Source organism: Anguilla rostrata, chromosome 14 (assembly GCF_018555375.3).
Source record: "Anguilla rostrata isolate EN2019 chromosome 14, ASM1855537v3, whole genome shotgun sequence".
NCBI classification, from domain to species: Eukaryota; Metazoa; Chordata; class Actinopteri; order Anguilliformes; family Anguillidae; genus Anguilla; species Anguilla rostrata.
The window spans coordinates 9,246,816-9,262,782 of NC_057946.1; the positions used below are offsets into that span (position 1 = coordinate 9,246,816).

Below are 15,967 nucleotides of genomic sequence, written 5' to 3' on the forward strand. Positions count from 1 at the left end.
CACTACTTTTTAAATAGCATTTTACATTGTATCCATTTATACAGCTGGATATATACTGAAGCAATTTCGGTTAAGTACCTTGCTCAAGGGTACAACGGCAGTGTCCTACCCGGGAATCGAACCTGCGACCTTTCGGTTACAAGTCCAGTTCCTTACCCACTGTGCACTTCGTCCAACAGGGACCAGAGCAGAACCCTATTTACTCAGTAACAGTTGATTTAACACTACACATTGTACTGTGTATGAAATACCCAGCATTATACAATAAACATAAAAATATGTAAATTGCCTTGAGCAATAACATTTCTTTATAACAAATGATGTCAGTAACATGAACAACAGTTCATTTTAAAATTTAAAACAAATTTAACAAAAACAAAGTTAATTTTAAAATAATAATAATAATATACACTATATGGCAAAAAAAGTATGTGGACACCTGATATCCAACATCTCAAATAAATTTTGGGCATTAATATGGAGTTGGTCCACCCTTTGCTGCTATAACAACCACCAATCTTATGGGACGGCTATATTCTAGATTTTGGAGCATTGCTGCCAGGATTTGCTTCAATTCAGCCAGAAGACCATTAGTGAGGTCAAGCACTGATTGGGCGATTAGGCCTGGCTTGCAGTTGGCTTTCCAATTGATCCCAAAGGTGTTGGATGGGCTTGAGGTCAGGGCTCTGTTCGGACCAGTCAAGCTCTTCCACACCGCTCTCAACAAAACCATTTATATACTGACCTTGCTGTGTGCCCTGGGGCATTGCCATGCTGAAAAAGGAAATGGCCTTTCCCAAACTAGAATCATCGAGAATGTCATTATATGCGGTATCATTAAGTTTTGCTTTCACTGAAGTTATCACATCACAAAATCGCTGTGCTGCTCACATTACACCACAGCCTTTTTATAATCTGTGGTCTTGTCGATGTAGTGGTGCACAAACTACATGATCGAATGCAGATGAGATTCACAAATTACAGGATTTTTCACATTGAGGATTCCAAACCTCTGTTGTCTCAGAAAAACATGCTGGAGGTGACTATATTTTCTTGCGCTCATTTGTACTGAAAAGAAAACAAATAGGACATAATGCAATATATTGGGGAGATTCAGGCAGCAAGGATTGTCTGTTCAGAGAGAGTTGGATGTGAATAAGCCAGTGGAATGACAATGTAGCTAGCTAGCCCTTGCATGTTCAAACTGCATCGCCGGGAATGACATATTTGTGCTTTTCGTTGTATTATTAAATTCTTAGATAAAAAGAATAAAGTAGCCTTCAAAGCCATGTTGTTTTGTAGTTATCCTCCGCTTGGTTTCCCCCCACTCATTGGCTATTGCTTGTTGGCGTGTTCAACTGGTCGTACAATGCTCACACTACAAGATTGTATGCCGACGATTTCAAACATGCTTGAAAATGTGAGGGTGTCTGGGACTACTCAAAATCACGGTCGGAAGAGTCTCAGAACCGCTCACGCTCATACTTAATGACCGTCAGTGACAGGCGCGAGCCCCGATTCGGCTCCAACCTGGGGTTTTCTGCCGCAGATCTCAGAACTCGTCGGCGACTGAAAAATCGGCCCAAAAATCATGTAGTGTGAGTCCGGGATAAGGGGCTTAGCTCAAGCCATGAAAAACAGCCCTAGAGCAAGGGGTGTCCAGATACTTTTGGTCATATAGTGTATTAATGAATTAGCAAATACGTTAGCACTTTATTATTTCAATCAGCATAACCAGACCATAATACAACATAATACAACCATAATAATGACATTGCTTACTTACCTGCCCAGGGACTACGGGTGGAAATTAGCAAATTGCTATAACCCGGTACATTACATCTTTCCTTGTTTTATATAAGGTTAATGTTCTTTGTACACTGTCCCTGTTTAAATAAACTAAATAAATAAATAATAAATAAATAATTGCTCAGTGTTGCTGCATGTGTAAATAATATTGCAATAAAATATTTGTATTTTATTTTATAAAATATAAGAACATCCATACTATTGCAGAGCATGTTATAAGATGCAGAAACAAAGTACAGTACGGCCTTACTGGTTTTAAAACCACAACCACCCCAGCACACTATCTAATACTGCTCCAGGAAGTAGTGTGTCAGTCTGTCTCTGTCTCTGTGAGGCATCTGCTATTCATATACTGTGTACTGGAAAGGCTAAAAAAATTTTGTTTTGGAATCTGCAAGGATATTTGAATGTTAAGATGAAAGTATTTTTGCTCTCTTTTAGAGAACAACTTCAAAAGCAGAGGTCCATACGATTTAACGTGACATCCACCACCTGCTTCGGTCTGAACCCACAGACCTCTTATCTGGGGTGAAGATAAGAACAGCTCATTTTATTTCGAAATACATGCTTTCTGAAGCTTACGTTTAATCGAAGGGACAATCTCTTCCATTTCCTATTAATTTCTGGGGCAGTTTCTACAGTGCAGTAATTTTGAATTATGTCCTGAATTAGGTCTCTCTGCATCCTAAAACTGCTGCTTGAAGATTTAGAATTAAGTATGAAACAGATTAACAAAAATAAGGCACAGGGCGATTTCTGGATAATGTCAGCCAGATGAAGAATTTTCATTTTAAACTGTGCATGCAAATACTACTTAAAAGACTCCTGGTGATAATAAAATATTCCTTATCCTTAACTCAGAGTGTCCCTGTCAATATTGCAAAACCATTATTTCCTTCCTTCTTGAACTGACAGAGAATTTAGCTTTGTTTTTGCCAAATGAGCTTAAATTTTAATCCACTAAAAAACAACTATTTTGTTTTTGGAAATAACATGATTTTGTGGACTCAAAATATCCTCACTTCTCCCTATCCCTTCACAGTCCCTTTTCTAGATGTATTAGAAGTAAATCCAGTACTTAGGGGTGCTATTGTCACAATATACTCCAAGCTCAGAGTGCACAAAACATGTAACATCGCTGAATGATTACCAGGGAAAAGACCAGAATACTCTCACTACAGGCTTAACATTACCATCTATTTTGGAGCGTGTGCATACTTTGTTGAAATATGTGAGGCCAAGTTTCATTCAGTTCAGTTCCATCCAACCATCCATCCATTACCTATACCCGCTGATCTTGGGCAGGGTTGCGGGGGGCACTGGAGCCTATCCCAGCATGCATTGGGTGAGAGGAATACACCCTGGACAGGCCACCAATCTATGGCAGGGCACACACACCATTCACTCACACTCTCATACCTATGGGCACGTTAGAGTCTCTAATTAGCCAATCCTGCATGTGTTTGGACTGTGGGAGGAAACCTGAGTACGTGGAGGAAACTCCACGCAGGAAGGCACAGGCCAGGATACGAACGGGATTTGCTACCCACTATGTGTTTGTACAGGTCTTTTTCGAAACATTTGCATGAGTGCATTATATTTCAGTCTTGTATATTTGGATAGTGCTCTTGGGTCTATGGGGGTATGCCTTATAGCCTGTCTTTTGGTGTTGCCCTTTTGGTGGGCTGCTTTTCTGCTTTTCCTAACTTTCCTAACTGACAGATTGGCAGTTGTTCTGGTTGGGGTAAAGGGATAACTGTTTTCTCTGCAGCTATAGAAGGAGATCTAGTGGAAGAGGTTCTCTTGAACCTGGCAGGCATTTCTCAACTGGAGAGAGGTTCTGGAGCCTCAAAACGTTTTCCAGTTGGATGTTGCACTGCCATGGTGTAGGTGTACATGGATATTTTTGTGCCTTATCCAATTTGACACTCTCCTCCGCTGAAACCCATTGTTAGGGATACCAGCACTGATACTATAAAAAGCACCTACAGTGCTTCTGCAAGATGTAAAAAAAAGCAAAGTCCTTTTCATTGGGTAACTGGATTAAATCTACTTCTGCAATTTAAGGCAAGTGTTCCTTTTATTCGTAAGCAGTTTGGTGAGATTTGGTGATAACACAACTCATCAAATTACTGTTGTGAAGAAAAAGGCTTGTATTTGGCTGTGACATTACGACAACAGTTTATTGAATCCAAGAATCACTGAACTGCTATGCGCTTTGGTATATCCAACCTAATGCCTTTGCAGTTTCATTTCATAATACTTTAGTTATTTATTTATGCATTTTTGTATTTATTTATTTATTGTTTCCAGAAGATATAAGAACAGTTTTAATCTCCAGTTTGCTATACACTTCAAAATATAATTATAATGCGAGCTACAGTAGCTACTGTTGCTTCTCAGGAAGATCCCAGGTTTCCTTGGGTGCACCACTGTGTGACTCATCTCTGCATACCAGGGCCACCCCACTGCCACAGTGCAGCTTGGGAACAGGAAGTAGGACTCAAACAGATGAGTTTGTCTTTGGGCCTCCAGACTGAGAGACGGCTTGGCCACAGAAACAGACACTCAGTGGAAATGCAGGTGCTCAGCGGAAGAAGCGTGTTTACATTGTCTCGACTGTTAGCGGGCGAGGCCCAGTGCTCAACAAGCAGGAAAGTGCCATTCAACTCAACCCATCTGCTGTTGACTTTACCAACGGGATGGGCTTCCTCTCTTGGGAGGTGGGGTTTCTAAAACATAAACTGGTGCTTTGGAGATATCTCTGGTGACATGCTATTTTATCTGCGGTTTTGGAGAAAAACAGCCCTTCCCCCTATGTATGCACATGTGTCTTTATGTCATGTCTATGCTGACTTTAGGAAAAGGAAGGAAGTCTGTTCATCTTACATAGGGTCACAAAAACCATGATGGCCTGAAACACAGAAGTCTTGTCGGAATACCACATTCTACACTTTTCTGTGGTATTTCCCTGGGCATTTAAACATACCTGTGGGCTACAGTATATTCTTACAAGAATTTCTCAGTGGTGGCAGCTTGCTGAAGTAGAATTTTTACTGGAGCTTTATTACAAATCAATACATCCTCAAGATGTGAAAATATTTTTCTTACAGAATGATAATAATATGAATGGATTTGACTTTGATGTTTAGACATCTGTTGGGAAAGAACTATTTAAACAGTTGTCACTATGCTTTATCCTCATCTTATGCATGCCTGACATCCATTTTGGCTAATATGCAATCCCTTATACTGAGTCATACTCATCGGGGCATACTTATTTTTGCTACAGAGGCAAGACTTCTTTTTATGATTGACATTTTGTTAAATATGGCATTCAGACATGGACCCATCTGTTCCTTAAGATTTTAATATATATTAGGGTGGTTACTACACCTACCAATTAAAATGCTTGGAAACTGGCCAGCAATGGATATGCTGTGACCATTGTTCTGTTAGAGGTGGAGTCTGGTGTACAGATGGTACAGACAATTTGGTACTGGGAAATCTGTACCAAGTTCATCCCAACTGCTGCTTGATTGTATAAACTATGTCATATAATTCCAGAGCAGAGATTTCTGAATAACAGACTGGGTAGAAACCCACTAATTCATTAATTGACTTAGACAAGCACAATTATAGGACATTGAAGGACTTAGGACAAACAGTCCATGGAGTTTTTGCATTTTGGCATTTCTCAACATTCATAGGACATTACAATAATGCAATGCATCCTCACAATAACAAAGCTCTGCTCCCTTTGACCACAAATATTGTACACTAGGGTAGGCTTGTCATGTAGAATAACAAGCAAGTATTGTTTTATTTGAGTTATTTGAGTAAATACTTACAATTTATAGGGGAGAAACTGACATCTGTGTAAATTTCCCTCTTTGGGAAGTACAAAATTATTTAGCAAAATATTAAATAATGATATATTTTCCTCTTCTTATAGTGATCGTCTGCAGCCCCAATATCAACTGTAACTTAATGTCCCAGTTTCAATAAAAATTTTTTGTGGTTGCACAAAAGCATTCTGAATAAACTCTTGCTTGAAACCATCAACTGAAGGGCTACACACCTGTGCTTCTCTTTACTTTGGTCAAAAAGCCTCCAGCTCTCCTTTTCACCTATTATTTATTTGTTTATTTAATCATGAATTAATTGAAACTGTTTTGTATTTAGATTGAAATCAAAGGGCAAGGTTACAGTCTCTTGACTACACACTTGTCGGATGTGCAAAAAGCTGGCCTTGGAGGACTTGTTTTACTTGCTTAACAAGAAAAACAGGACCAGTCATTCCCTGATGGTTACTTTGAACACCTTTTAAAAATGTTTTTCTCTTCTTCAAATCCTCATAAAATGGAGAGAGGCTCAGAAAATCTCTTGGGAGAAAACACTGCAGCAGGAAGAAGAAAAAAAAAAAAAACAGCATTTAGACAGATCTATTAACAGTGATTTCAGATGTGGTGTGATGAGCTTCCCTTGGGAGCCTGTCTGTCTAATTTCTCCGGGCAGGGTTTGACATCAGAGATTCAATCAAGTACGGCAAAAAGCAAGAATCCATCTGGCAAGGGTGCGGGGATAATGGCAGCCTGCCAGACATCAGCAACCTGTCAAAAAAACCTGGTGATCTAATGCTATCCTGGACCCGATCTATCCCGACCACAAAGACCTGTAATTTCCTACACAGGCAAGGGGTCAGTCCATGTTGCCAGTTGCCCACTGTTGCATTATTCATCAAGCGATGAGAGTTGTTTTGAAATGCTTTATTAACACAGTGCAAGTATGCACTATTTACTCGGCTCCCTGTGTGCAAGGGCGTATTTCTTATGTTGAACGGAAAACAAATCCTCAGTAAATTTTTATTAAAATATATTACCACTTCAATTTCAACCAGGAACGAAGCACATTGTGGGCGGATTTATTTATTGCCATTTGCAAAATTGTGCTCATGAAAAAATATAAATTTAGCATTGAACATGGGCCGCCTTCATTATAAACAGAATTGATTTTGGCATGTGGGTACATTCTGGTGGAGTCTTTGAAAAAAACAAACCTTTCCATAAATAAAATTCCAGTTGGCGGAAATAGATTTGCCTAAATCTTATTTATTGAAAATTGCATTCCTGTGAGATTATATCATTCTAATGATGCCTTCACAAACAATCAATTACAGGCTAGTATGCAATAAGGGCCTTATCCTGGCTTGAGATAAGCACACTTAACTCGAAAAAAGTTAAGTGCTTTTTTCCCCTGCTTAAATCCTGGTTTGAGTGACTTGAGTGGGGATGTAATAGATGCATACTTGGAATGGTTCTCACTGAAAGGTAGCTGTGGCCCATTGAATTCCAAGTCACATGAATTATGGCTAATTAAATTTTATGTATGTAGCCATTACTTGAGTAAATAAAGGTGTAATTAATATGACAAACCTATTGGCCAGCACATGAAATTACGGCTCAATGGATTTGAGATAATCACACTTTTACAAAGAATACGGACAAAAATGGATTATAAAATTAATGTAATTTTATGGCAGTTTACATAAATATGCCTCTCTAATTAAAATGGAATTAAATCAGAACTTTCCCAGATTATTGTTTGTTTTTTCATGCCGCCCTTATGTTAGCTGACTGTTAGCAGCAACACTGTTGGCTGTTCTGTAGCTTTTGCAATGTCCCCCTCTTTGTCACCATTATTGGCTGACAACAAAATTAACCGAGCTTCTCCTTTTTATATGGATATATAGCATATACGTAACTAAAGGAGGCATTTATTGCTTAATTCTGGCAACATCTAACACGTACACAGTTAAACCCAGAATTAATCTGTGAACATAATAAAGACTCATGGTACTCAAAATGTTTACATTTCATTTTCTTGATTAACAAATGAGACACCTTTCAAAATTATTGATGACCTCTGGGAGGTAATACTTTTATTCTCATGCAGTACCATTCTCTTTCTACAAATGTAAACAATTTTCAACTGTATCATTACAAAGACAGGCACTTTTTGACTTTGCTTGTAAATCAGAAGATTAACCACACAAACTTGAACTGGAAACTCAAGGGAATAGGCCTACTATTTATTTTAGTTTTGTTTTAGTTTAGTTTCTATTGTCTAAATGCCCGAATGAAAATACAGTTGTAAGAGGTGTATTTAAGTGTATACCGGATCTGTTATTTCTTACATGCTGTGCTTTTATTTGCGGATTTGGATAATTAAGATACACAAAGGAGCCCCATTTAAATGTATGACATGATGCCTGTTTTCTGAAGCTATTCATGCCTTGTAAAACTGAAGTTTTTTTTTTTGTTTTTTTTTTTTTTTAAAAGGAAATTGCAGTTGAATGGGAACTGTGGATGAGTTTAATGTGGATTTTCAATCTATGGGTGTGGGTCTAATTGAATTATATTTAGTTACACTTGAATAAACCACCTATTTAAGAGACTATTTATCTGGAGCGAGGATACCTATTATCTCAGGTGCATATAAGTGACATGTAGCTGGGAGTGTGTAAAATCAATACGTTCCTCAAATTAGGATTGTGCTTGCAATTTTATAGCTTTTTGAAGTACTGCTTCCATCAAGAAGAAACAAGCAAACTGCAGATTTCTGCTGCATCATATTTGCCATATTGGAGGTAACACAATGATGTGCATGAAACAAACAAACATATTCAGTATGAAAGATGTTCAGTATGAAATGGGGTTCAAGAGTCAAGACATTAGTGGTTTAAGTCATACTTGTTCCCTTTTTTGACTGTGGACAGGAGTCTGCAACAGTGGAAATCAATTGTTTCTGTCAAGTTATGCATGGTCTGGTAGAGCTGGCATTAGCTCCTTCTGGTAGTGTTGCAGGCACCCACTGACTACGATCTGCCATCAGCGAAGGATGCGTCTCTCTGCCATTTGGTGCTAGCTCTACTGTAGTACAGTTAGTCATGTACAGAGGGCTGTATGTGTTTTAGCTGCTGAGCTCCCAGCATACATACGTGCGACACTAATGCTTTCAAATATTGTAGAAAAAAGGTGAGGGGAAAAACAATCATAAATCTCACTTTCTTGCCTGAATTCAATGAATATTTTCATTTAACTTTGACTGCTTCTTAAAATGCTCCTTATAATCCTTATTATTATCCTTAATGCATGTGGTCACTGTTTTCTTTCTTTGGCTAGTTCAAGGATAACCAGAATTGACTTGACAAACTGCACAAGAAAACATAACAGTCACATTGAAGTCAAGCGTGAGTCAACTCACGCTAATGTTAATTGAATCCAGGCCTGTGAGCTTTGGGAAACGCTCACACACTCACAGGTTCCTGAGCTGGCGGCATTATCAGGGGAGATGGTCTGACTCACCTGGAAGTGTTTTCCAAGATTCCTTTCACTTCGCTCATCTGATCCTTCCCGAAATACACCACTGTGAGGTGGATTCTCCCGTCCTGACGAACGCAGACTTCTCTGGGGAAAAAAAGGATCAGGATTCAGAAGTCAATGTCTGAAACAGCAGCAAAATCCCATTGAATGTTTACTCGTGCTGAAGACATGTACCACAGTACAATTGCATAATTTAAACAACGTATGACATTGCGTCCAAATATCCAGAGTGACTTATAACATAAGAGACACCGATAAATGAACAATGGTGATGGACCTGACTATGAACATTTCCAGACCATCAGATATATAAACATAACTAAAGCAGGAAGTAAGACAACTATACCAACCCAACTATAGACCCTGGCCTAAAACCCCCACAAAGCAAGTCAGGGGAGACAGTGGCGAGGAAAGACTCCCCAGAAGGCATGTAGAAAGAAACCTTGACAGGAACCAGACGCAGTAGAGGGGAGTCCATCTTGTTTGTTTTATTTAGTACCGGGACATTTTGCAGCGTATGTATATATATTTTTTTCCATTTTGGTGCAGAAAGCCGCCTCGGTGCCCGCCAGTTAAATCTAAGAATGGATGATTTTTACCTGGCCCTGCCCTCAGCCGCATGTGACACGTCTCGGTGAGACAGGCGGATTTACGGCGCCGTAAAGGGGCGCTGGGAAACACTTGAGGAAGTTCTCAGCTCGGTGGCGAGAGCTACGGCGCCGTTTCCGTTCCGCGGGAGGCGCGTTGTAAATTCCAGCCGCGGGCGCAGGCTTCCTAGCTACCGAAGGAGGGAGCAGTAAGTCTTCCGGCTGCGGCGTGGTTCCTCTGAAGCTCCCGCTCCCACGCCCAGGGAAAACGGTACATTAATTATGAGATTATAACGGCTGATAATTCACTCTTTTCTATGTGCCTCCTGAGTAACCGTGGCTCAGTCTGAGGCTGTTAGTGTTTTGTCTGGGCCTGTGATTTGAATTTAACCCCGTCTGCCTAGCGTCTATGGCGTGGAGTGCTGTCAGAGATCCTATTGGTATCTTCTTTGTCTTGCCTGGTAAATTTGCTCCTTTTAAAATCTTAATAACAAAAAACTACAAAATAAATACCTTTCAAACTTCACAGAGAGTATGCACTAATTTTATTTCATTAGTATCTTACAATAGTTGTGTGTAATTTTGGACTTCAAATAGATCATTATTTGTTTCACGGTTGCCATAAAGATGAAATGCAAATAATTGCAATTAATATAATGATCTCTATTTTTTAAAGAAATGTAATACATCTTCTAGGGCTATGCCATCAATGGAAACCATTTCCTACATTCTAGGGTAAATCATGTCATTGAATATAATTTCAAAGCACTACTGGATTTTGATACATTGCAACATAATCATATTTTACTTCCATACAGTTCAACCCACAGTTCGGTTCAAAGAGATTAATCACATAATCCCATTACTATGATGTTTTCCTCCTTAAGCGCCCTATGATCATTTCTCCCAGATATTTGCATGAGAAAGAACAGCCGCTGACACTTAAATTGCACTGTCAGTCTCTTTGATTTCAAGCCTCCTTACAGAATATGACAGGAAAATTGATGAGAGATCCAGTCACAGTGCGCACTGCGGTCAACAGATTTCACAATGCGACACACACAACAAGGCGGGGAAGGGAGCGGCTTCTTCCCCCCGCTTCCTCTGAGATATGCAAAGCCCGGACCAGCACCGAGAGCGGCGAGAAACCGGTGGAGGCTAATTCCTCATTCGGAATAGCCGGCCAGCTGGAAGAGAGCCATCACCAGGGAACCAGAGGAGGCTGCTGGTTATTGATTAGCTGTCAGAGGGAGAAGGGGTGGAAATGTTTGAGAGATGCCGCAGTCTGGCCCGGCCACCCTGGCTCAGACGTTGCAATCACCCCGCAATACAGCGCGCTCCTGTCATGTGTCACACCGCATCTCAGAACCCATCTGTTTATTTGTGTCTGCAGTGTACACCGCCTTGTGCACCACTGCTCCTGTCTAATGATCTACTGTAAAGACAAGCAGCCTGTTGCCTAAAGCACACTCCTCGGTGACATGGTCCTCTTGTCCAGGAACTGGGAGCGGGAAATGTATTTCTACATGGAGTGTGCGCTCTCTTCCTTTTTATTATAGAGAGGGGTGGACAAATGGGTACAATCTTTGTAAAAAATATAGGTAGCTGTGTGGTGCTGCGGTTAAAGAACTGGGTTCATAACCACAAGGCTACAAGGTTGAGCCCCAGATGACACAAAGATGCAGGCTTGATTGCTTGGATAGGCATTGCTGTTTTACCTTTGAGCAAAATATGTATAGCTTCAGACAATTTCTAGCTGTACAAATAGAAACATAACAAATGTTCATGACAAATAGAAATGTCAGCTATTTATATTGCCATTAATAAGATAGCAATAATAATAATAATAATAATAATAATAATAATAATAATAATAATAACATACAACAACAAAAAAATCGTGGCCGAGCCCTTTTGGCACATGACCACTCCTGAATTCCCAGGCGCTTACACTTTTTAGGAAAAGCAGCAAAAGTATCCTGGGTCAGAAAAAGTAGCCCTTTACCATCTAAGGAGGTTTCCCTACAAGAGAGCTTAATCATTTGGAAAAACATAAACCCATTAGCATGGGCATCTTTTTCAATATAAACAAGCACGCAAGCAGGTTTTCGATTGCATGTGTGTACGTGTGTATACAAAAGGCAAGTTGCTTTCAATGACTGTAAGCATGTTCAGTGCTAAATGAATATTCACATGGTGCTCTACAACAGTATTCAAGCCTTTCACTGTAAGGACGATGCCTTTCAAGGGTATTCAGTCTTTTCTGTAGAAATCAGAAGACTGAAAGGAGATAATTTCAAATGAGCTGAAAGAGCTTTGCAAAAGAAGTGAAGTCATGAAAATTCCCATCAATGGAGAGTACTTTTGTTTCATATCCAAATGATTTAAATTGTAGATTTCCAATGGTTTATTTATATGGTCCAATGAAAGTGTCTGTTATTGCAGGGCTTACCAGATACATAAATTGCTAACTGGTGCAGGATCTAGCCATATGTGAATAAATTATTTAATTATTTATGTCGAAGGTACTGGGGAACTGAAGACTGGTGTAAATTATTTTTTTCTAGCCCTGAATGGACTTAGCCATTATCATTCTTTATTTATTTATTTATTTAGCAAACCCACCAACTGTACCTAATTAAATTATAAATTAAATATATTTAATTTATAATTTAATATAGAAATATAATTTAGGAGTCCTGATGTACACATTTAAGTGTAATTAAGAAAAATACAACCCCACTTTATATTTGAAATCTAGTCGTACTCTTCTCAGGCACTGGTCTGACCATTACTTAGGCCAGTGTTAGGAAGGGAATTCAGCTAACTGGAGGAGGCAGGAAGGAAGTGCTAGAGACAGCTATGGCTAGACTGAGTGGGAGCACAGGGTGCACTATGCAGTACGGGACCCACATACAAACACTGCCTGGGGCAGAGAGACAAGAGGCAGCTCCACAGCCCCCATGTGAAATTCCTGCCCTTTGAAAGACACATTCTAATGGAGATGACAAATTCGCTACATAGATGACAAATATGTTTTAGTTTTTTTTTTTTTTTTTAAATTTAAAAACAGTGAGTGGCACCTTCCCAAAACCAGCCACTTTTATGTCCCTTTTGTTCATTTTATTCATTTTTTAAAAACTCTTTTGTCAGTTCCACAGGAGCATAAGCTGAGGTCGAGGATGTTCTGCTTTCTTTGGTGAAAGGAAAGTGAAGATTCCAATATCATTCACATGGCTAACATTAAAAAAAAATCCCTTATGTATCAGTCCACCCCAAGAAGTGTTCTCAAAGAAGCCTCTTAGATCAGAACTTGTCAGTCTGTTGTCATACATTTTGAAAGTGTGATATAATAGGATGCCAATACTATAGTAAATCTGAACAGCCATCCTACCAAGAATCAAAGCAAATTTTATTTCCTAATTTTCATTTCACTAATTTTAATTTCTCAGCCATTTAATCGGGAATTTTAATCCCTTACATGTCTTTTAACTTATATGAACACAAAAAAGCTTTTATCTGAATTTCTTCGTGGACCTTCAGTCATATTGGCATAAGATAATCAAGGAGCCCCACCACCTTAAGGCAAGTTTTATTTTTAAATACTGTATATCTTAATTTTCATGAATTTCTGCACATTTTGCCCTTAACCAGCAGTGCTGTTTTCCATGAGGAAGCACTGAGAATATTTGCATTGGAAAACAGTTTGCTCAGCCACAGCAGACCTGTGTTTTTATGTCTTTATGCTGCATGTGCAGTTTAGTTCTTACATTAACTACCGTGTTGTTAAATGCGAGGTTTAAAAGCTCAGCTGTTACTGTGAAGCACTTTGAAGGGAAAATGTAGAATAAGCATTTTACAGCAGCAAAATAGCAAACCGCGGCCACCCATGTTTAACAAACAGCAAACAAATAGCATTGCTGAGTGGCTAATCAACTAATGCAGAAATGCAACCATTCTGCCTCAGATATTTATGCCTCAATGCTTAATCAATGAATTGATCCTGTTCCGTGCAGCATGTTATGTAATTAAAAGGAAATGTAAGATGCTGCATTAAAGAAGAGAAATGTGCACCTAACTCTCTGCGATAGCCTTCCTCCCGCCTGCCTAAACCTACCTGCGATAAGAGTGGTTGGCTAACATGGCTGGATATTTATAGGTTACTCATCATAGCACGTCAAAAAACTCAAAAACACAATCTTATGATATGGAGCCTCACTTTATCCTTGTGCTTTGTGCTTTATTTGAAGGCCACTGGGACAAAGCACACCAGGTGGACTATATGTGCAATGTGACATATTGTGACATCATTAGAGACTGAAGTAAAGGAGAGGTGTATCAAGTAATGACAGTGTTCGGCCCTGCATATATCTGTCAGGGAGCCACTATCTGCAGCATGTTGCCAGGAAGAACTGCAATAGAATTCAGCAGCAGTTTGAGTGCCAGTCCTTTCACTGTAGCTTCCGCTCTTTATTCCTGCGGTCTCACAAAGAGGCACATCACAGTCGACGTTCCAACGGCTCTGGACAAGTAACAGCAGGTAAATGTGGTGTCACATCGGCGGCTGCATGAATGAGAACGAGGGATGTTGTTGAGCGAAGCAGTGGTGGGTTGGTGGATTAAACCGAGGTGATCTTAAGGCCAACTATGAAAGCAGGTAAATGAGAGAAAAAGAGAGAGAGAGATTAAAGAGAGAAAGGCAAACTGCAGTGTAAGCCGGCTGCTCTGCGGTAAACGCTGTGCCGCCAATGACAAGTTCCGTGGGATATTTGTGGGATGTGCAGTGAGTCAGCACCGTGATATAATAACTAATCCGAAGATCATTTGGCATGTCGTGCTTTTTTGCTATCCAACATTTTGAAACGCTGCCGAGAGTCAGAGAGTTTGAATCCTAACCTGAAGTTGTGCATGAAGTTCCTGAATTTGTCCGCCCGCCTGGCCAGCGGCACGACGATGTTGATGAGCATGCTGGCCGTGTCCACCCTCTCGTTCTTCACCTTCATCAGCGGGCCGAACGGGCGGAAGAACACCAGCTTCCTGAACTCGTGGCTGCGGTCGCCCCTGAAGGTCAGCTCATATAAAGTACCCTTGTCCTTCTCTGTACGAGAAATCCCTGCCAATGATAAATACGCAGTAAGGCACAGTGGACACAGTGAAACACATTTGGTTCAAAATGGTTCCACCTAAAATATTTAAACATGCAAAGAGTAGAAGAAGCACTTATAGATATCTAAATAATCGTCTTTGGACAAACTGCATATTCAGCATCGATGTGATTTCCCCAGTCTAAACCTACAATGCCAAGAGAAAAGGATTTTGTTTTAATTAATTTGTTTATTAGCATTCTTTGGCTGAAAACTGAAACGGCAATCTTCTCCTGGCAGGACAGAAACTCAATGAAATAACTCACAGAGTAATACGGAATTACATTCTGGGAAGACCAAGCATTGTGTAAACTGTTAATAATCAAATGGAGATTTCACACCACATGAAAGTCTGGCTGGGAAATGACTTGGTCTTGGTTCTTGGGGAGGGAGGGCCAATGTAATTCACTGTAATGACTCAATCACATTCCCACGACAATTCGGTGGGAACAAGAGCATTTAAGGACCTGGCAGAGACTGTAGCATCGGCTGTATTCCCAGACAAGATACAGCTGCTTCAGGGCGCCAAGCAATAATGCCAAGTGTGGCTGGCTGTACACCCCAGGTTGCCTTAAAACTAGCTTTACTTATTGAACCATTTCACGGCATTGGAGATTTGGAAAAACTAACGGCAATCAACTTTCCCTTTCACAATTTTAAAGCCCTGCCAGCTTCAGGACATTAATCAAAACTCTTATTTTGGAAATCCAGAGCAGAGCTTGGTACAATACAATCAGTGCATATGCAGGTGAGGCATTTTCATACTCTACTTAAAATACATTTCAGTGAAATTTCAGTCAATATACGACCATCGTAAAAAATCCTGAAAGCTCCATTAATCAATAAAGGAGATTTTTCTTTTGAGGACCAGGAAGGTATTTTCTTTTGACTGGTTTTCATGATTTTGGATGTCAGATGGAGAAGAATAAAAAGGAACAGACGTCTGCAATGCCAACATTTGAAAATTTACAGCCTCAAACCATTCCCGTTGCTCTCTGAACATTAAACCGCAGCAGCCCAACTTGGCTAGACACAAAAAGTG

General features: G+C 39.8%; 1 protein-coding gene across 2 annotated transcripts in view; it reads right to left on the bottom strand.

Annotated features, from left to right (window-relative positions):
• Positions 1-15,967, bottom strand: part of csgalnact1a (chondroitin sulfate N-acetylgalactosaminyltransferase 1a) — a 43,063-nt gene that overhangs the window by 10,045 nt on the left and 17,051 nt on the right. For both annotated transcript variants that reach the window (XM_064307321.1, XM_064307322.1), the window contains exons 3-4: positions 14,678-14,894; positions 9,177-9,278 (exon numbers count right to left, since the gene is read on the bottom strand). In XM_064307321.1, the coding sequence (XP_064163391.1) occupies positions 9,177-9,278; positions 14,678-14,894 (319 nt within the window). The remainder of the gene's footprint in view (positions 1-9,176; positions 9,279-14,677; positions 14,895-15,967) is intronic.